The following is a 22,395-nucleotide window of genomic DNA, read 5'->3' as shown; positions in this document are numbered from 1 at the left end:
TTCGTCGATTCTAAATGAAATGGTTTGAGTTCAGCATGAGTGCACGTCATGTAACTGTGAATTTGTGTCATTCTATATTGACCTTCAGCGATCTTTAGGAGAGGTTCTAGTTTTTTCTGCAGCAACACGGGCCCACCTGCGATGCGTCAGGAAGCTCCCACTGACGTGACCCGAGCCGTCGCAGCCCGGCGTGGGGCACGACATCCCCTCCGTCTTTCCGGACTTCCATGTGAACTGGATCCCGTTCAGATACCCGTCTTTTTGCCTCTTGGCTGCTATGGGACATCCCGACGCGCTTCTGTGGGAGGCGTACTTCCCCGTCACGTGACCTTGGCCATCGCAGCCTGGAACCGGACACCTGAAGGCGATAAAATCAAACGCTGGTCAGGTTTATTGATCCCTCTTTATTTCTTCTTCTTCACACCAGTTAAAGATTTGCCATCACTTTTATTGGCCCGTGAATCCAACTCTCATCCGTCCTTCATCATCTGTCCTGACACTCGCCTTCAGTGCCAAAAAATGCTCAGACCTCTTCCCGGCTTGTTAACAGTTAACAACAGTAGGTAGCTTCATAGCTTATGGATGAGATTATATCTTAATATAGCTTCGCCCCTTGCAGCTTTCCCTCTGGTTAATAACTCACCACATACCTTCTGACTTTTAAAACATTGGCCACCATTAGCATTCATGTTGTGCTCTAGTTCTGTTAGCATCATTCGTGTTTTTGGACTCTGGAACCTTCTATTGACTTTCATGTATATTCAGTTCACTATAAAGAGCTTACACAAATTTCACCAACATATTGCTAACTGCATTTTCTGTCGCCCAACTTACACTTTTTTAAAATGATTTAAAGGTATATTTAGGATATAATGATAAATAATAAAAAAATATATTATCGCCATTACATGAATATAAATAATTAAAAGTGACATTGAGAGGGAATATTACAAAAGGTGAGCACAATGTAATTGTCAATTTGTCTTTGTTACTACTGCAAATCTAAAAATAAAAAAATTCTAGAATGAAATCGTGTCTTTATTTCTCTTTTTATTGATCTCAACTCTTCATTCTCAGGTGTTTTCACAGAGGATCTTTAATTGTCTTAACAGTTTTAGTCCCCAAAATCATTCTTTGTTTTAGAGCAGAGGCTCAAACCGACCCAGTGAGTGCGGGTTCTTCTTCCAACCGAAGAGGCTGAAAGAAAATCCTGCAGCCACGGTGGCCCTCTGAGGACCGGTTCGAGACCTCTGTTTTCAAGGCTCAACTGGTTTAAGACTTCCAAACACTCACTCATCTTATCTTCAAATGTGTATCTGTTGATCTGGCACAGACTCCATTCAATCTCCAACTGAGTCCAGAGTCTCCTGCTATAGCTGGAGGCCCCTGGCATGCCAGATTCCCTTCTATTATATCATATCATACTTCTTATAATACCTTGCTAGTAATAGCTCTCAATCTAAAACCCACATTGCACTGCAGCAGCTGAAATTCAGCCGACAGTTAGGAGCTGAATCGCATTAAGTGCGTTTCTGTTATCTGCTGTCGCCGTGTAAACAAACAAAAACTACGGTTGCAGCTCACACAGCTGGCTGGTCAGCACAGCGGTATATTTATAGAAGCAGGCTCTCTGTCTCACATTGTGGCTGCATTTAATTTACAAACACACATCCCCTCATTTTGACAGCATTACCCTGCATATCCATCCTCCGACAGAATGATGAATTTAAGAAAGGCTAAGTGTGTTGTTTGTGCTCTGCACCACCAGAGAAATCAATGCGGCTGCAGGCCAAAAAAGTCCATTGAGGGATTTAGGTAGTCCAATCAATCTCTCTTCTCGGTCTCGCTCTCTCTTCCTACCTGTGCGTCTCCGGGATTTCACCAGAGACTGCACAATCTCTCTGCTCTAAACTGCACTTCTGAAGCTTCCCCTGCACCTTCATCCAGCAAGGAAACTTTAAATCTCTCACACATTCATCATGGTGTCTGAGCGAGACCGAGCCAGACACGGAGTTGGTGCAAATAATATAAGGCTATTACATCGCCATTTTAGACCTGTTTTTAAATGTAAAAATATATATACAAATATATATACAAGCAAAGAAACCAAACATGAAAATGATTCCATCAGGAATATATGACAAAAAACTAAAAATATGTGACGATACAACAGAAGTCGATCAAAGTTATCTACCGACTTATAAAGAATTTGTCAAAAAATGGTAACAATTTATATTGGGGAACACATATTAACTATTTATAAACTCATTATGTGCTTATTTATCATCAATAATCAGTTATTATGGTGTTGTTTACAGCAAAATCTTGTTGACTAATTCTGGATGAAATGGAATCAGGCATAACAAGACACTAATAAGCAGTTTAGAACGATTCATTGCAGGCCAATAAGCTGCTAACACACATAAATACGTTGTTTATTAATGGTAAAATATGTTCCCTAATCTAAAGTATGACCCAAAAAATGGCAATAAATAAAAAGCTATGCATTTTTAGAAAGTTGAGACCTTATTTATTTATTATTATGGTTATTACTATTATATAGACCACTATTCAATAAAATGTAAAAATAATTTAATAATTATCTGACAATGTATGTGAAATATTTAGTCCCGTGAATTTAAAACAATATATTGACCAAGCATAAAAGAAATATCTGTTTTTGAGTGAAACTTCAAGTTTGAGTGAAACTTCAGAACTAACTTGAACACATCATTCAGCACTTTCTGAGCTTTAAAACTTTGGGCTTTAAAACTTTCCTTTGGAGAATCTGCTACACAATCCTCCATGTCACTGGTCGGAATTTCCCAACCCAATACCAACACTGTGATTTGACCATGAAACTTGTGAGGTCAGAATACCTGATAGGCTCCTGGTCCTCCTTGTTCTCTTTGCTGTGGATGATCTTGATCCCACTCTTTCTGGCTCTTGGACACCCTGAGAGACTGTAGAAGGAAGACAGCCAGTTAAAACCCTGAGAGAAGACAGGAGCCGTGTCAAAATGTGGGCACCTTCTGTGAGAGGCGTAGTTGCCAGTGATATGTCCAGAACCGTCGCACCCTGGTGTCGGGCACCTGGGGCAGAAAACACAACAAAGGGCTCAGGGTCTTCGGGGAAACAGTGTTGGGGAACGGGACGACGACAGATCAATCTTGAAACCACGAAGGTGACTCATCACACGCCTTACTTGAGCTCTTGCGCGTTGTTGGCCAGCATGCTTCGGATGCTTTTGTCTGCTAAGGGACAACCTGAGAGACTGGAACACACCGACACAACAGAGGAACGTCAGGAGCCGTTAAACTTGGGCAAACAGACACAAAGTATTGGAGCGGTGAAGTCATTTCTGATGTTCATATCCTACCATAACACTGCTCCCTCTAATGGGAGTCATGATCAGTGAACTTCAAACACACTTTGATTCGCCACCTATTCTTACAAGCTGCTCTGTTTATTGAAGCTAGAAGCTTGTCTTGTTTGAACCCGTGTTCTAATCCGTTCATGTTAAAGGAGTTAAATCAGAGGTTTCCTGGATGAATAGTGAGATTTTAGTGCGACTAAAAAGTTTGAGTCCCGTCCCAGTAAGGAGAGAACTACAAGGGAAAATGAATCTGAGAGTCAGCCTGCAGAAAAGTGAGTCACGCCTTCGGTGTGAGGCGAGATTGTGGGGCACCTGTCACCAGATAGACAGATATATGAGCCCACAGTGTAATGCAAACATAAAGAGAGCTTTTCTGCTGTTTCTAGCTTCACAGTCTGCAACTGTGCTCACGATTTAAAACAGTTTTTGCTTAGATTTGACTACTAAATGTGAAACAGAGGCTGTAAAAAGAACAAATCAACAGGAAGCCAAAGCTTAAAACCAGAGGAGGATGTTTCATAAACATGGCGAACAGCAGAGGCGAAGAACAAGATGCAAACAACCAAAGAGCCTTAATCCTGAACAAGTTTAACGGGGGTGTTTGGAATTACAATACACAATGTTCCGCTTAATTTACATCAAATTACTTCCGTCGTCTTCGCCTTGATTGAGATGGCTTTTTGAAAAGTTGGAATTAAGAGTCGCCTCGCCTCTAGATTTCCATTTATTTTCATGCGAAACAGCTTTGTGAAAAATTCCCAAGCAGTTGACACACTTATTTAAAGTGTCAGTTCACCTGATGTGGAGCTATAACTGTTGCAGTTCCTTATGGGGGTGATGAAAAACTTTGTAGTTATTCACTTTTAAATGCTTTAATAACAGGACCAAGAAATAATTTTCTGAATTGATCAGTACACTCAGATAAGGGGTCCTCAATAGACCCCCAAAAATGCGCTAAGAAGTATTGTATCAAAACCTTCACTGAATAAAACCCTGAAACATTTGGAACTGGAATTATCATGTCGTGCTCCAGTAGCATAAGAGCGGGGTACAGTACGGACAGATGTAGAAGAGATGTGGAGCCCTTACGCTATCAGGTCCTTCTTGCTCTCCTTGCACTGGCTGTACTTGGGTTTGGGGCTGGGCATGTTGACCTCAGTGTAAGCGCGGTCGTCCAGCAGGTCATGGAAGGGATCCAGGTCATCCTGATGGAGAGAAATCTGTGAGCAAAGATCCTTTAAATAACACCACATTTATTCCACACAAAGAACCGGCTGCAATTCCCCCCTTTTATCCGTAGATGGCGCTGTGGTGTAGAGCCTCTGCCACTGCTGGTTTAAAAGCTTTGTCTGCAGTGCATGCAGTGGGGCCACAGCGGCTGTTGATGCAAATCCTCTTTTTCCTTTCTTCCCTGCCCGCAGTGTACGTACAGTAATGCCCATAAAGAGACAGGTCCAGATACAGCCCAAATTATCCAGCGCTCAAGCTGTCTGTGAGAGTGTCTGCTGGGTCAGCCAGCCAGCTCCTCCAATTAAAGGAGCCCAGGCTGAGAGGCAGACAGGCAGGCAGGGGAATGACACATGCATACACACACACACATATATATATATATATAGCAGAAAGTAGGCGAGGAATGGAGCACATATATATATATATATATATATATATATATATATATATATATATTTATTTATTATATTGATCATTGTATATATACAGTATACACACACACGCATGCCTGCCACTTTCATGGAGACAAGGGAACAGACAGTCCCGAGACATGCTCTCGCACAACACATAAAGAGTGCACGAGCATATGCCTGTGCACGCCGACAGATGCACCCAGCAGTGGTGCATTGATTTCCAGCAGTTCTTTGATGAGATGAGCTATTCCGATTCTCTCCCAAGGTGCTGCTTTGCATAATTCATTTTGGTGAGGAGCGAAATGTAAAAACAGAAAGGCAGCATGTGGGGTGCACGACACAAACACAGCACATAGCTAAACGCTGACATCCATTAACATGCAGAAGGATGCTTCCCCCCTGCCCCCCCCGCCAGAAAAGCTCTTAAATATGATTTTCTCATGATTTCAATTATCACCGAGCGTCAGACTGGAGGAGGCGGGAACGAAGAGACAGTCAGAGCAAATGTTTGACTTGGACACACCGTGTTGAATCAACGACGAGCGGCAAAACCCCCAAATACTTGGAGCTTTACTCCAACCATCTTTTATTGATTGAATTTTAACTTAAAGTCATCAAACTCTCTCGCAATAGATGCATATAATGTCAAGAAAATTCTGTATAACTAGTGCGTATCTTAAAGCATAAAACTCCATCATAAAAGAGTGGATAATAATGAGTAATACATTAATTAAAATGTGAGTTATGCGAAGCATATTTCTTATTTTCAATTTAGGGGGTTATGAATTTAATTACCAACATGAATACAAGCAGGACTGCTTATATTTAGAGTATATTTTGTTATATCTCTGAAATGCTCCTGTTTTTATCATGACTTTTTTCCATCTTTTCAGAGTGTGTATTCACGTATTTATCAGACTAGAACAGACCTGGTAAAGGTGCGGCCTCGGGGCCTCCTGTGGCCCTTTGACTGTAATTACGTGGCCCTTCTGGAGTCAGAGTAAAACTGTGAAACTGAAACTATTTTTTTTGTTTGTTCATTGTGAGTTCAACTCTAATATACCTGTTTTATTTTATTTGTGTTTAGTCCCTCAAAATACAATGGAATTGAAAATATATTTCGAAATTCACACGACGCAAGAATCTTTAAGTAGAATGTGTTTTATGTAGTTTATTAATAACACATAATAACCTTGCTTTTTTTTTCTTTTTCTTTTGATTCCTTCCGTTCTTCTGTTCTGTTATTCCGTTGTTGTGTTCCCTCAGTATGCAATGTGGCTCCTGAGGAAAATGCAATTTTCCACCCCTGCAGTTGTATTCTTCAAAGTAACTCAGCAATTTTGGACAAAAAATGTCCATATTCATATGTTTTTTTATGCATGTTAGTTCATAATTTTCTGATCTTATAAATAAATAAATAATACATTGATTTTTTTCCAGCAAATTGATTTCTTTCCACCAGTCTTGAATGGAAGGGATCCGATATAAAGATCTGATATAGAAACATGTTTTGTTTTTTTCTTGCACATTTTTTCACCCACCCCCACAAATGGTGAGCCACTGTCGCTCTTGGCATTGAGCGCCACAAACAAAGGTGTGTTCACCCCTCGCCGAGCTGAACGTCACGTACATGAGGGAGCACACATTGACAGGTATCATCCCGACTGGCCTTGCTTTACCTCTTTATCGTCCTCGTCTATGTGTTTGATCTTTGTGTAGTCTACGGGCAGGTCCCAACAGTCGGCCGTGTCCCCCATGCTGTAGCAGCGGGAGCCCAGCAGGGCGGCTTGCCTCTGGGGGGACATGGGCTCTAGAGGGGTGAGAACCGAATCCCCTCCGACGCTGCACAGACGCTTGGTCATACTCAGGTCCAAAGTACCGTTCTCATCAACATCTAGACCGGGGCTCTGGAAGATGGTGCGTGCGCGGGTCAAGTCGGGTCAGTGTATGTGGGTCGAGTGGAGTGTGAGTCAGGTGGTGAAGGGTAAAAGGAGAACACATGGAGGCACAGATGGAGAGAAAGGATAAAGAAGAGAGAGACTTTGGATTAAATGGCAGTTGAACATTCATATTCTTGAACAAAACATTAATGATAAGCAGGTGCAGTAATAATACTTAAACAGCCGCTCACACGTGTCGGAATACCCTTAGCGCACAATTGTATAAGACACCCCTCTGTGAGCCTGCTCCTTTCTCTTCATCTCTCTCTCTTTCCCTCCATCCCACCATGTTGTGTGAGTCCTCCTGGATGCTGTGCAGAAGGGCGTGTGCGTGTATGATTTTGTGTGTTGTCTGATGTGATGTGAGCAGACATCGCAGGGAGGGGAGGGGCAGAGTGCAGGGACAGAGGGTTAGGGGGCGACAGTGTGACGGGCGGCAGTGGCACTAGAGGAACTCCACTGCTGTGAAATCCAAAAATAAAGGATGAAATAGAGAGCTGTTTCCGTCACAGGGAGAGACTCTGCATCGGAGTCAGAGTTACAGCATTGATGTTGGGTGGAGTCTCCAGAGTTAGTTTGTCATCGGAGTTCACAAGGGGAGAAGCATCGCGCCATGTTTAGGGTCACCCTCAGCTGTCATCCTGCCACAGGCTTGGTGACCCGGGTGTGCCCACAGGTGAGTCAAACGTAGCCTAGCTTCCTTCAGTTGTCAAACACTGGTTTCTAGAACAGTTAAGTCCAGAATCATGCAGTCAGATGACAGACTCCATACTGAACCCAGCGGTGCTGAAGCTTTTGCAGTTCCTCCATGGTGACAGCAGAACTGGACCCGACATCCCAATTGTTCTATTTTTGGTATCAATCTGTTCAGTCCTGAACCATGACTCTAGTCCCTACAGACACTACTGCAATGACAACTATAAACCATACATGGTATTGATTTACAATGTGTAGTAAAATAGCATTTAAAACGTTATTGATCATGAAAACGTAAAAATTGTGGCTGGAAACTGCATAGTGACCAGGACATGCCAGCCACAAATGGATAGAACGGTCATAGATGATGCTGGATTATCAAGTGATGATGCTGGACACAGTTCTGCTAAGCGTTCTCATTGTACTGCATAGTATTACTCCAGGTCACCTGCTACTTCCACTGTGGAGATGCCACAGGAACTCAAGTGTTTGCTTCAGACGTGTTGGACCCTCCCTTTTTTGGGCTGAGATTAATTTTGTTTCATGAAAGTCTGGACTATTAGTTTACCCGCTGCACCTGAATGTCACAACTACCACGACTTTATCAATTTTCGTCAATAACGTGATCTAAAATCGACTGAAGATTCCATCGGATGAAAGCAGTTGCGGTCAAAATAACAAAAGTTGCTAATGGCAATGACTTAAATATTTAACTGAGAAATGGACAAAAATGAATTTGCTGAATAAGGAATTCACCTTGTCTTTTTGGACCTTCACAAAGCGATACATCAGTATGCCGTGTTTGACACCAAGACAACTGAGGCCCAACATTTCAAGCTGATGGTGAATTGACATCATGATTTGCACTTATTCACTTCAGGAATGAGAGCTGTAAACAAACAACGCACCCTGGAATTCTTCTGGTCCTCCACTTATTATCTCTCTGGACTCCTTCATCTCATCTCCCCTGTCCGCCTCATTCCTCCAGGCTCGCCTTCACGAGCAGGATAACCCGGTTTAATGCTGATTCTGACCGACAGTGTCCCGAGGGAAGGATGGTGTCTGATGCCAAAACCCCTGTGACGCGCTCTGACTCACTGGCACGAGGTGATACATTCGGAACTCGGCACGAATGCCACTCCCGACTTCCACGAGGAGGCGATAAAATAAACACCTCTGCTTTATTATTCTGCGGAGATGTCATTCATCAGCGAATGAATGGACGATAAAAGAGCCAGTAACAATACGAGGAACGTGAAGGTGCTAAACACAAATTGGATCTGATACTGTTGGAGAAAACAACTCTGTCAAATACAGGCTAATGCTGAGTTTATCTGTGGTTTTAGGTGGCTGAAACAAGATAGAGGGGATAATCTACAAGTGCATGCATCACCGTGAGTCATCTCATGAATATGCCGGATGAACTGCCCCCTCCTTGTCAGCAATTGCGTTGCATGTCACCGCCCAATTAGCGCGACCCACCCCATCATATCAAATTAATGAGGATGATGTGTGAGGATGCGCCACACCTCCTTCATTAGAATGCATCTTTCCTGTCTCCTCTGGAAACCCCTGACCCGCGTCGCCATGGTAATGCTGCGAGGAAGGAGGCCGCAGAGCAAGAGGTCACTTGCTAATTTGAGGGAAATTACTTCTGCCCACCTATTGCAGTCTTAAAAAAAACCGCCTTTCATGAATAGTTGGCTCACTATTTAACTCAGTTTCTCTTTGCTTTGTTAAAAGTGCGTTTTTTATGAGTACTGGGCTGTAGTGTTGCCATGGGTTGAAGAAGCAGGAGGTCCATCGCAGCACAAATCTACTGTACTGACCCCAAGAAGAGACTCACTCGGTGAGAGACAATTCTATTGGTATCGAAAAAGAAATTTAGAAAGCCTGGATGACCACCTTTTCATGATAGCAATGAACAAAAAAAAACCCACAAAAAATAAGCAATTTATTAAATGTAGGCATTTTCATGATGTCATTATTTTTATTTTTTTATTTTAAAGGATATGATATTTGAAATATAGTTTGTCCCCCCCAAAAAAATTAAAAAAAATAAAATTATTATTTTTAAAATGTATTATCAATTGCGGAATCTCCATCTCAGGACTAAACAGAACTGTAATCCCTTCAAAAAAAATCTCAGTCAATAAAGCATTGAATGGACAGATGTCTTTGAAAGAAAGAAAGTGTCGCTTAGCTTTAAAAAAAAAAAGGGAGAATGAATGTGTGTGTGTGTGTGCAGGTTCATCAAACACGGGGAGGAACGCTGCGTGCCACGAGCTGAGGTGTTGAGATGAAAGAGGATGAAGAGAAAGGGGGGAAAGCTGTGTGAAGTCTTCCTATCCTGCCCTCAGAGCATCCTGCCTGTCTCGCCTTGGAGCAGGAGGACAGACAATGAAATGATTTAGGGAACAGAGGAAGTCCTGGCGGCTGCAGGCGTTTCTTCCAAGTTTATTCCAGCCCACGCTTTCTTCACCTCCACCTTTCTCTTGTCCCTTTTAGGAGCCTCTCTTCCCCACTTTATTTTCAATTTTATCGCCGCGTGTGCTGTCAACATTAGCATTAATCCAGCATTAGGGCGCCGCAGTGCGCTCTCGTTCTGGATCCCATTTTCCAGCTCGGCATCTTTGGCACAGATAATACCAGAACGGTGTCACCTTATCTCCTCAGAAATGACACACTGGGCTCACGCCGTGTCAAACGACGCCTCGTCCTGCTCCTATCTGATCCCCAGGTGGAAAATAAAAACCTGCCCCGCTGTGACCCGAGTGTAAGACACATACCTGGATCTTTGATGGGATGTCTGTGTGGGGGTATGCATGAGGCGCGCACAGCCAAAATCTCCCTACTGTTGTCAGTTTTCACAGCTAACGCGGGAATAATAAGGAAGGCCCAGAGATTATCTCGCAGCGGAGATCTGTGTCCTGACAAGGTGAAGCGAGTGCAGTAGTATGAGGCCGCAGTGTCGGATCAGGAGAGGCTTTTGGCTTCCCCACTTTGTTCACATGATGGTGCTCTAACCTCAACACAACACGATAAGCGAATACTATCTCTGTCCATGGAGGGATCGCAGAGGTGAATCAAAAAGATGTTACAGTTTAAATGTGAGGAGCTCATGACCGTCTTCAAGAACTCTCCAGCAGGTTTTTAAGAAAAAAAGTGGTGACTAAATGCGACTTGGTGACACTCGAGACCAAGGCGACTTCCTCCCACCTCTCAGGTTGTGTTAAAAAAAGTAGGGCAGACTGCTGGGGGAAGGTCTAAAGTTAATATGGCGGATGAGAGAGGCAGAATTGCAGCCCTTTTTCTGGAGTTGAAGTGTAAAAACATAGTTGGACGCCACTGTATGCAGGTCCAACAGATCCTTCAGAGGCACTGTCAACTCCCTGAGTCTTAAATTCCTGCAAACTATGACCAGCTTTCTTCCACTTCACCTCTTTTTAATGATGAATTTTCCCACACTGCATACGTCAATGTGAAATCTGGGCTCTGATTGGTTAACACATCACGACTCGTCAGTGTTTGATGTAACAAATGTCGCTCCGAAACTTCGCTTGAAATTCACTAAAGCTGTGACCTTGACACCCCGAATGTGCTACATCCCTCATGCTTTTATTGTAGTGTGACATTTTGTCGCAGGTAATCGCACCTCTTCACTAACTTTATATGCAAATCACTTTCTGTGCGAATGTACAGTTTACAGTTAACAACTGAAACTTTGCCTCACAGAGAAAAAATGCCACATTCATTTCATCAAATCAGAGGGGGAGGCAGTCTGGTCCAGCAAACTGGGGGGGGGAAGCTGGGGACACCCTGGACAGGTTGTCAAAGGGGACATAAAGCCAGACAACCCATGGATTCATGGAAAACTCAAGTTGGATTCAAACCCTTTTTGTGTGGCAGCAGCACTACCCTCCATGAATTCCATGTCATGAGTGCAACTGTTTCAGTCATTATCGAAGTGAATTGTACGACAACACAGCCAACTATAACAGAAGCGAGGCATCAATCTGTTTGCCTTGTGTTTTTTTGAGTACTAAAAACTGGAGCTCATTGATAAAGAAGTGTTGGGTGTGGATGTGTTCCCACCTGCGAGCACAGATCAGGCGCCTTCCCTCCCATGCTGTGCGGCATCTCCCTGCATCTCGTGGACAGGTTGAGGATGGCCGTGGCCGCCATGTGCGCGGCCTCCATGTCGTGGCTGTAGTCGAAGCTGCTCTTGCTGCAGGTGCTGCTGGCGCTACTCCCGCCACCTCCTCCCATGCCGCCGCCTCCGCCGCCGCAACTGTGGCTGCTGCTGCTGCTGCTGGGCGCGTAGGTGCTGGTGGTGCTGCTGGCCGAGCTGGAATTCTTGCAGTAACGTTTGGCTGCAGGACATAAAATAGCAGACGCGTGGCATCATTTGGATGTGTTTACCAAGGACTATCGCTTAAATGACATTCACTGTGCTATGAATAGAAACCAAAAATGTCACATTAGCCCAGAAATCTGAGTTAACTATGTATAGCCATGTCTATGTGACAACAAGCTTGCTGTAAATAATGCATCTTTAAATGCGAGTCATCCGCTTCTGTTCCTCTCTAGAATGGATTGTAGGGGAGTTGAATGTTGTCGGACTTGGGGCGGGTGGTTGGGGACGCCACACACTCGTGTTTGTATTGGGGAAGAAACCGGAGTCCTGGATTCAAACCCGCGACCTTGTGAGACAAACTAAACCACCTTGAATGGAACTATGGTCACGTGTATAAGCCTGGTAGCCGTGTGTTAACATGCTAAAGAGTTTTACATTTTAAACATGACTTCAATCTGAAATAGGTCCGTACCATCATATCCTTTGGGGGACGTGTCCCTGTGCCCGTGAACTTTGGGTGCGATGGCCCTCTTCCCGTACACTTGGTGGTTGTTGGAGCTATCGAAGGCGCCGTAGTCGAAGCTGGTCTTGGAATACTTCTCCAGCTCCTTGGCCAGGTTGGAGCGAGGCGTGCTGGTGGAAACATTGTTCTTGTCACCATACTGTGGATAGTCCAGTTGTTTGACAAAGCACATAGGCCTGGAAAATAAATGACCAGGGGGTGGAAGTTGGACCGAAGCACTCAACATTGCCCAAGGGAAGAAAGGGGGATGAGTTGAAGACGGGCAGATGCACAGGGATGGGCAGACAGTTGGTACTTTGCGATTAAAAAATGGAGATGCTTCAGATGTTCTGATGCGAGATCAGTGCTGATGGATAAGGGTGTCCTCTTTAAAAAACATTTAGTGTTGCATTTCTTCTTTTAATATTCTCCTCTTTCATTCATTCCCCGACTCAAGTCAGTCGGCGTCACGGGATGTTCAGTTAGATATAAATATGAAACCTACAATTACTTTTGACTTTTCATCCCGGCGTTTTCATGACCATCAAAAAAAAAAAAAAAAAAGCCTTTGCTGTGACAAACAAGGCGAATTCCAGGGAAGAAAAAGAATCTAATAAAGTGATTTGCTGCGAATAGTGAGAGGGGAAATGAACATGCAGGCCGTTTGAAGTAGTCTCAGGGGGCCGAGGAAGATAAATAAAAACACAAAAGCACGACTGAGAATCTCTTTTGAGAGTGAAAGGACGACGTGATGGAGACTGATTTATTCATCATCGAGCAGTTGTCTTTCATTCAACTCAACATTTACTATGGCTGCAACAGGAGCGTGAACTACCTTAAGACTCGGTCTGATGCCTGACTGGACTTGACCCCGTCGCAGTTCTGGTGCTTCTCTTGAGCTTTGGCCAGTTTCTCTGCAGCCGCAATCGGACATCCCGACAGACTGGGGGAAGAAAACAGAGCTCAGGAATCTCAACAAGAGCTGAGTTTGGAAACACAGACATGCGAACATGAATACGAACATGGAGACGCTTCTCGACGAGACAAATGTACTGCGCGGCTCGGGGGCCACGTGAGGCCATTTGAGATACATAACATTCATGATACAAATGTCTAACTGCATTGCATCAACTTGTACTCTTAAAATACATTACTACTTACTCACAACAGTTACTCACAAAATATGACACAACTTTGCTTTTAGTTGTCTCAGATCTGGCTGCTTTGATTTTTCTGTTTTTATTCTTGTCGTCATTTAACACACTAAGAATATTTTTGAATCCAATTAATGCTTTCAAAGTAGAATAATAACCCTTATCATTAATAACTCTGTAATAACCTTCAAATCTTACTGCAATATTGTTACATTTATTCCTCCCAACTTTCTGGATTTTAAATGAAAAAAAGGCCTGTTTGACAAAGCTACGCACAAGGAGAATGCGTGAAAATTAATTGAATTTTGAGCTAAAGGTTGCTCGCTCCTGCCGGTAATTCACTTGCTACTATTCAAGTTTTCCTTACTGTAGTCAAGACTGCATCGAGACCAGAGCATACTGAGACAAAGACCACGTCTGAGAACAAACTGCATACAGTATACAGATAGACATTATTTCTTACTTCCCAAAAACAGTGGAACAAAACAGTAGTTCGGTCTGTAGTCAGTTTGGTCTTGGTCTCTCCGTGTGTCGGCTACAACTGAAGTCGTATTAATATTCCAAGTTACTCAGCAGTCTGTTTGTGTATACAGCAGTTGACCTGCTTTCAGAGTCTCATCGACTCCAGAGTTGCGCTCTCCACATCCATGTGGCAGCACATCACGTTTCAGATAGAGGTGCCATCAACTTCCCACACGTCCGCGCCGACTTCCACGCTGCTTGCCACATGTTGGTGTGCAGTACTGTAGAAGGCTCTGACAACTAACTGACCGAATGTGACAAAGGTTCATGTTGTCATCCTTAACCTCCATTATTCTCCATCTACACTGTCAACTCCGGTGTGTTCAGCAGCTCTGACAATGGCCCCGAGCGAGCGCGGAGTCCAGCAGCACCTGTGCGCTCCAGTGTTTGGCATGTGTGAGGGCTTTTTTTTTTGTAATATAATAAAGGATAAAGTTTAGATGCATATTTAGCTCCATGGCCGTGTCACTAAGCAACAGCTCGTGTCCTCGCAGGTCTGCACCTCTGCTGTCACCGCGGCTGAGTGGCAGAAAGGTGCTAATGGCTGCTGCTACGCCCCGACTCCCCGAGCATCTGCTGCGGGTGACACTTCTCTCTCACCGTCACCTCTGCCTGTCTGACAGCGCTGGCATGAGGACCCTGCTATTTCGGTGTCTCTCTGCGAAGCCGCACCTGATAGATGCCACTTTTTGCCCGGAGCTCATAAATGATTTATACCGGGGAATGTGAGATTTGCTGCATTTTAATCGGCACCGGCTCAACAGCTGTATATGAATTATGGCCGAGTGTCTCGTTATACAAGAAGGACTTTATTATTAGTATTATTTTTTTGGACAGCACAGGAGCCATCCTTGCTGCATTCCTTCGATGTATTCAAACCATTCCTGGTTAGTTTTAGACTCTAACTTGAAATATAAAACAGGACTTCTTGAATGAATGGCCCTAATGCCTTTTAGGGAACATGCTGCTGCAGTGGTGGCGAGGAAGTGGTGACCACCTAACCTGAGGCCAAGTAAGGACAAAGACCAGCGCAAAGATGAGGCTTCATGAAACAGTGTCCTGATTTTCAGAGGCCACCAGATGGCACTGTCTGCTGTAAAATGTTTGGACTTGAACCATGAAGCCTCACATAACTCATCAACCCATCACTACAGAGCAAACAAAGACATAGGCAAGCCCAAAAATTAGATGGGGCAAGACCAGAGCAACCCCTAAACTGAACCACTTCCCCAAATCTGAGACCAGATGAAACCTAAATGCAGTTGATTCCTAGACATATCAAGAGTTTAAAGGGCGAGACTGTGTCAAGACCTAGAAAAATGAGGGACAAGATCAAGTCCAAATGCAGGCGATAACAAGATAAGACTTAGATGAGGAGAGACAGAGTTGAGAGCACACCAAGACCAAGACTTCAGCGAGGTGAGTCCGTGTCCAGACCAACCTTAGTACTGAACACTTCGAAGGTGCTGTAGTTGTAGCTGGATTCTGTCCAGCTCCTTTCTCTGGTTTTAGCATGTACATTCTTCTATTTGCCATCCAGACAAACCTAACCAAACCACCAAAATCAAATCCGTCCCGAGGATTGAGACCAAGTCTCGAGAAAGACGTGGTCTTGAGACAGAGACCGACGTAGCCTGTGGTGATCTCCAAGGTGCAGGGCCTCAACTGCAGAAGGATCATGAGCTGGTCTAACAGCTGAAGAAGACAACTGTTCTCTCCTTTCTCTTGACCATTATCCAGGATCCTGTGGACAACAGTTCTTTTGTTTTGGAAAGGTCTACCACAGGGAGTCCTCCTCTTCAGCCTATCAATTGCCCTCTTTTAACGCTAGCCTCTTCATTTACCAGCTTCCCTTCTTTCATCTCTAACATCCTTGGTCCAACATTGTGTCTCCTCTTCATATATCCAAACCCTCAGGTCTCAAAGCTGCCTCCCTGATCTACATCCTTCCAGAGACGCTTCAAACCCACAGCTATCAACGCTGCTTTTTTCCCATTTTTTTTCTTCCAAATTTATTGAGATAAAATTGGATTTAAAATTCAATAAGTTCACAGAACAGGAAAGGCGAAATTTTGATAAAATGACTTGATACATTTAGAGTAAAAGTCATTTCAGAACAGGTGATCACGAGACGCTTGTGAGACATACTTGTGTCGAGGATTTCTAATGTCTCACTCACTGAAAACACGCAGACAATGACAATAGAAAGCACAAAAAAGTGATGGAAACAGAAAACCAAAGCGAATCCGACGGTGAGGAAAATGAGGGAGGGGCTTCAGTCACAGCCGCCACTTACCTTCTGTGGGAGTTTCGGTTGCTATTGACATGGCCGCGTCCCGTGCAGCCAGGCGTAGGACACTTAAGAACATTCTCATACATAGCCACGACTTCGCACGGACAAGAGAGGAGTGAAAGACAGGGAAGGTTAGGAGCCCCTCGCAATCACGCAAGAGCTTTATTAGTCTGTGAGCAGCCTGACATTATAAACATCATTAAGAAATGAGCTTGTGTGAACTCTGGTGACCCCGTCTTCATTTTAATGAACACCCGTTTGAAAGGGCAGGCGAGGTTTCCCGCCATATTGCTTCCAATTTCCAATTAGTATTCATGGAATATGCACAGTCATGAATAAAAACTGCCATTTAAGTTCCACAAAGAAGGACGGAGCTGGAAGTCACACAAGTGGAGGGAGGATTTTTTTTATGTTTTTGGGGGGGGGGGTGAGGGGGTGGGAGGAGTGTCGAGCAACTGCGAGCAGTCATGCAAAACACAAGTGGGGGAATCAATGAAAGAAGCTGGCAGAAATCAAGCGCCTTGATAGAGTGTGCTTTGTTATGGTCTGTCAGTTGTTAGGCTGCAGGACGCGCTCTTCAATACCATTTACCATTAAAACAGTCCATAACTGTCTCACGTCCCCTCGGCGACCGGCCAATTAGATTAATGATCTATGGACGTCCGAGAAGAGCCGCCGGAGATGCGCAGGCATGGCTGCGGCGGGAGGGAGGGGTCGGCTCCACGACCGGAGCGGTGCCGGGCCAAAACCCATCGGCATCAGCTCCATCATTATCACCCCCTTAAACTTTAACCCCTCATCATCCTCTTTCCTTTACATACTAATGGGTGTTCTGTGGAGGTAATTGGACGGAGTCTGCCACCGCCACACGCCACAAGCCAATACATTATGCATAATGCACTCCGTCCCCTCGGATGAGGGCAGGGAATGAAAGGAATATGTCCATAGGTAAAACGGTGGCGTTGAATCGGTGGACTCAAATGGACATGTAATGGCTCTCAAATGGAGAAAGAACAAGCATTTTAGACTTCAAGTTTGTATTTCTTACAGTCTTATTTAGTCTATACCTTTGACTCCCTGCTTTATAATAAAATAATAAGGAAAATAATAAGGAAAAATGAAGAAAACGGAGCATAACGATAGGAAATGAAGTCAATAATGAAGTCAAGTTCCTGGTGCTGTCAGGCTACTGAATGTTAGACAGTAGCTGCAATACAGTTTATTTGTTTATTTGTACAACTTCTGGACTAGTATTTATCTAATATTTATTTATTTTTGGACATATAGTTTTGTTTTTGGAAACCAGAGGCCTCAGACCGAAATTTTGTTGCCATAATATAGTGATATGTTTTTGTGCAATGACAATAAAGAAAGTCTAAGTCTAAGTCTAAGTCAATAAAATCAAATGAATAAATAAGCTACTACTACTACTATGACTTGAATTTTATGAATTCCATTATAGTGCATCTCCACGTTTGTATTTGTAAAATGTAAAATTATGTATTTTATTTATATATTTTACCATATATTATATTCAGTAACTGAAGTAATAATTTCACAATATGCTGAAGATTTTTTCAGACCAGTTAAATAATCTAGTCTCGTCACATATTAGGAGAATGTGACTGATAATAATAATAAAAATAATAATAATACTAATACTACTACTAATAATAAATAAATAAAAATAAAAATAAAAATAAAAATAAAAATAAAAATAAAAATAAAAATAAAAATAAAAATAAAAATAAAAATAAAAATAAAATTTTAATGACTATTATTTTACATGAATATTAATTGCCCACAGGGAAATATTTTTCAGATTTCTCCACAAATAAATTGGAGATTCCTTTTACAAGTTGAAATGTGCACTACTACTACTGCAACTGCTACTATTTGAGATTGACATGATGCGGTCATGTGATTCAGACGTTCAGCTCTGATGCTGAATAGCTTCCTCTTTTTCTCATGTAATACAACAAATAAATAACACGGTGCGAGGAACGATCCCACACCAGCAGCAGATGTGCTACAAATTAAATGTTTATCAAGACAAGAATAAAAAGAGCTTCGGCGAGCAAACAAGAGAGGGAATTAAAAATAATTTTGATTTAATTAAATCATAATTTTTCAAGTGTCCCAAGAAACTGACTGGCTGCTCTGTGAGATTTCACAATTAAGTGAAGCTTGCGCATTAATAAAACATATCGCTTCCAGTGTTTTAATACGAGGAGATGCTGTCAGGTCGACTTGGGACGTGTCCTCTGTGTAACCTTTAACCTCTCATTTTCTCTCGCATTTATTTAGACTGTTTGAGCGAGCCAAACATTGGGGTGAGGACGCCTGTCCATCATGCCTTCATCCTCTCTGGTCTCATTTCTGGTCTTCTATTTCGGCTTTGTGATCTGTGTCAAGTTCAGGAGGTCCGACCGACGTCTCATGTCTGACTGACAAGTTCACATCACAGCCGGACCTCTGCGCGAATGAGGCGAGTGCAGAGAACAAGACTCATCTGTGACACCGCTGCTCTTTACAAGCCGCTCTTTAATGGAATCTAATTCCTCTGCCATTATTAAACCCCTCTTTTATTTTCGATTGCAGTCCGGGTCACGCCAGATCATAACTTGATTTTCACGCTGAGTTTAATGAAACGTGTAAATGGGGCTTTTTATTGAGAAGTTTGCACAAGGTGAATGAGACTAAATAGCCGGGGTGAGATCTCTAAAAGGGAAACTCACTGTTCATTCAAGGCTAATGTTTATAGCCACTTCACTTGATTCGTGGCTCATTGATACGACACTGCCAGTCTATTCTTAGGACTTAATTGAGCGAAGGATGCAAATAAATGAGTCCGATTTATAGGACGGACCGTGTTGTCTCCGTCGGCGAACCGAGATGTACGCATGCTATTTTTCAATGACAACTCAAGCGTCACTTTGGTCATTTAAACTGTGATTTAGAGGTGTTTTAAAGAAGATTGAAAGAAAATAAATGGTTAAAATTTTGCATGAAAATCATCTAAAACCTTTAAACTAAATCTAAATTTGGACTTTTATTGTCTTCATTTCCAATGTTCTAGTCAATATAACTATAGTACAATAATATTAACAAAATAATATTTATAGAAAAGATAGACAAAAGTTATGGTTGAAAATTTATATAAGATCTTTAATTTATAATTCAATACTCCTTGAACTACAGTGCCAGGATATCTATTTATTTATTACTATTTTTACGACAAACAAAAGGTATTAAAATAAGCTCCGACATCCTGACTTTGACCGCAAAGATGTGAAAGTTTGCTCTGCCATTTGCTCATGCTCGCAGTTCATGTGATAAGAAGGGATTAAAAAAATAAATAAATATGAATATGTTGGTTGTGCTTGAATGCTGAAGCATGCAACGGGTTAATAAAGCTTAGATAAGAGAATCAAAAGTGGAGTTTCAATCATGGGTCCTGCGGTGAAGAACGTCGCATGCATCCGTCAGTGACTGAGCGCTCTTGACCATCCAAGCAACGTCAGTGTCGCCGTTCACACGCCACTAAATCCTCATCTCCCAACTCATCCACACGGCACACTGGGCAAGCAATCGGCCAGCAGAACTATGGCCCCATGCAGGAGGTCACGCGACAGCACAGCTGAAAGCCGTCACCTCAAAACACACTCTAAATACACGGCACGACAAACATGCAGTTTCCACGTGGTGAGATGTGTAGTGCTTACTCTCAGGGGGGACCCTGTCTTTGTGCGGGCAGCCCGACAGGCTTCGGTGATGGGGGTACAGGCCGGTCACGTGACCTGTGCCGTCACACCCGGGCGTCGGACAACGGCTCTCCTTCTTGTCAGCACGTGATGCATCTGAGCAGAGAAAGAGAAGTGGAGTGATGTAAAACTGTAAAGTGCAGTAGAGGGCTTTAAAGAAGGTTCAAACAGAGCTTTCAAATACACAAATACAGTGAACGACAAAGCACTGCTCTCCATCAGGACCCTTCACTTGCATGTTGTTGAGGTCAAATCTATCGTCTTTCTCCTTCCCAAACTAGGTTCTTCTATTTCTTCCAGGCCCACATCAGATATGGTTTCCACCAAAACACTGTGATACCAGTGTGTGCGTGCCAACTGGCAGCGTTTTCAACAACAGCCCTCCATTTTTAGCCAAAACCTTGAACTTTTGCGAACATAGCTGTCAAAGTCAAGGATTCTTTATCACAGGCTTTTCAAATCTGGGCTCTTCAAATTGATTTAGAAGCTTTAGACCATTTACTAGCCATCAACCAAGTCATTTCTGCCACTATAGATTTCACAAGTTTATAAAAAGACAACTTTATTTGGAATTGATTCTGTTCCTGTCACCTCCCCCAGCTATTCAAGACCATTCAAAAGGGGCTATCTCTTCTGTAACCTGAATCAAGGACAGGTGGCGGTAATGTAATAAGGGGCCACATGTCTTCATTTGGAAACTGAAAACCCCAAAAAGAATGAACCTGACTTCAAGCAAACACTGTTGGGGCAAACAATTGTAAACGTTAAATGTGCTCAATATATCCGATGAAAAAATATACGCAGCATTGTTACTTGAATAGCATTTGTGTTAGTCGTTTTTTCATTATGATTTTTTATTTTAATTTTTTGGAATGTTGCGATGCTTTTTTTTTGCGTTTTATCATGTGAGGTTTTGGTCTGCCATACCTGGTTGGGACAAAATCGGTATAACCACCATCAGAACTCATGGCTGCGATTAATAGTAAGCTTTTGTATGGACGCAGAATCACAAGGGAACATGAATGACGTGGGTAAAAGAGCGGAGACCCCAAAATAAAACCATCTATCCGCAAGGGAAGTTCAGGAATACCAGGCATCAGTTTGTGAGGGAACAATGGATGGAATGGACGAAGGTCCTGCTGAGTGTTGAGGGGCTTCAGGGTGAGATAAAAGGTGATTGTGTTGGCAGTGCCACACTCTGGGATCGCTTCCATTGGTCAGGTTACGGGTCGCTAACATGCGCCCCAAGAAGGTGGTCTGCCATTTTTTCCCCCCTGGTGGGTCAATTCCAAGACGACGATTTAAAGAACAGTGCAGCAGGTAGCTCAGGGATCATGCCACATCCCTTTAGATTTGAGCAACAGTAGCTGTTTTATCATTGAAATGCCGCGGCGTGTCTGGGAAAGGCATCGTCCGGACACAGGACTCCATTTTGTGCGTGCCTCATTATTACCCTGACTGTTTGCATTTGGGCGAGTATCCAGTTGATGATTCCCTTCAAACTCGCACGCACACTTACATGACGTCCCCATGTGTTTGCGCTCCGCACTCCCATTGCAGTGAGCGGCGGCGGCCAAGTTGAAGCGTATTAGAAAGCAGGGGATATTGATTGTGGCCGTGGACGCCGCACGCTTTGCATAGCAAATGGCCCCCATTACCATACCGTCTCTGGATAATTAATGTGCAGTCAGTGCGCCTGCCGTTCGTTATCGCTCATTTTGATACTCTTCAATTTTCATCTCAGCCTCGTGCTTCCAGCAGGAAACCACCCCGCGACGGCCGTGTTCTGTTTTATAAGTTGCGCCAGAACGGCGGTCATCGAGCGCCTGCTGCTATCGTGGGGAGACGTTATCGCCCGTGTCTCATCCACTCATTATTCCGACATTAGTGGCGCACATGGGCTCTTGATATTAACATTTGAGTGACGTGTATGTCGCAGCTGTGGGTTCTGTATCTCACCGTCATGATTTAGCACTGTATTATTTGTTGCTGTCGTCTAACTAAAAACCGATTTATATTTCTGAAGAACACATCAGGTGAAGGCTTGAATGAGGGTCAGTGAGCAGAATGACAGGTGTTCATGACCACCACGGTGGTTTAGGAAGTGAGTTTGGGGAGAGTTTACAAATACATATCCTTAAGATACTG

General features: G+C 43.3%; 1 protein-coding gene across 8 annotated transcripts in view; it reads right to left on the bottom strand.

Moving 5' to 3' along the window:
• myt1lb (myelin transcription factor 1-like, b) overlaps positions 1-22,395 on the bottom strand; it is a 105,439-nt gene that overhangs the window by 6,576 nt on the left and 76,468 nt on the right. For 5 of the 8 annotated variants that reach the window (XM_053844270.1, XM_053844272.1, XM_053844276.1 and 2 more), the window contains 10 exons: positions 20,209-20,343; positions 16,487-16,577; positions 13,350-13,457; positions 12,485-12,711; positions 11,751-12,028; positions 6,699-6,926; positions 4,466-4,581; positions 3,206-3,274; positions 2,880-3,092; positions 137-358 (listed from right to left, as the gene is read on the bottom strand). In XM_053844270.1, the coding sequence (XP_053700245.1) occupies positions 137-358; positions 2,880-3,092; positions 3,206-3,274; positions 4,466-4,581; positions 6,699-6,926; positions 11,751-12,028; positions 12,485-12,711; positions 13,350-13,457; positions 16,487-16,577; positions 20,209-20,343 (1,687 nt within the window). The remainder of the gene's footprint in view (positions 1-136; positions 359-2,879; positions 3,093-3,205; positions 3,275-4,465; positions 4,582-6,698; positions 6,927-11,750; positions 12,029-12,484; positions 12,712-13,349; positions 13,458-16,486; positions 16,578-20,208; positions 20,344-22,395) is intronic. The other 3 variants (XM_053844274.1, XM_053844275.1, XM_053844277.1) reach the window with 3 other exon arrangements.

This window comes from Synchiropus splendidus, chromosome 16, assembly GCF_027744825.2.
Source record: "Synchiropus splendidus isolate RoL2022-P1 chromosome 16, RoL_Sspl_1.0, whole genome shotgun sequence".
NCBI classification, from domain to species: Eukaryota; Metazoa; Chordata; class Actinopteri; order Syngnathiformes; family Callionymidae; genus Synchiropus; species Synchiropus splendidus.
The sequence above is the reverse complement of the archived record's forward strand: the minus strand, read 5'-3'. Positions and strand labels throughout refer to the sequence as shown.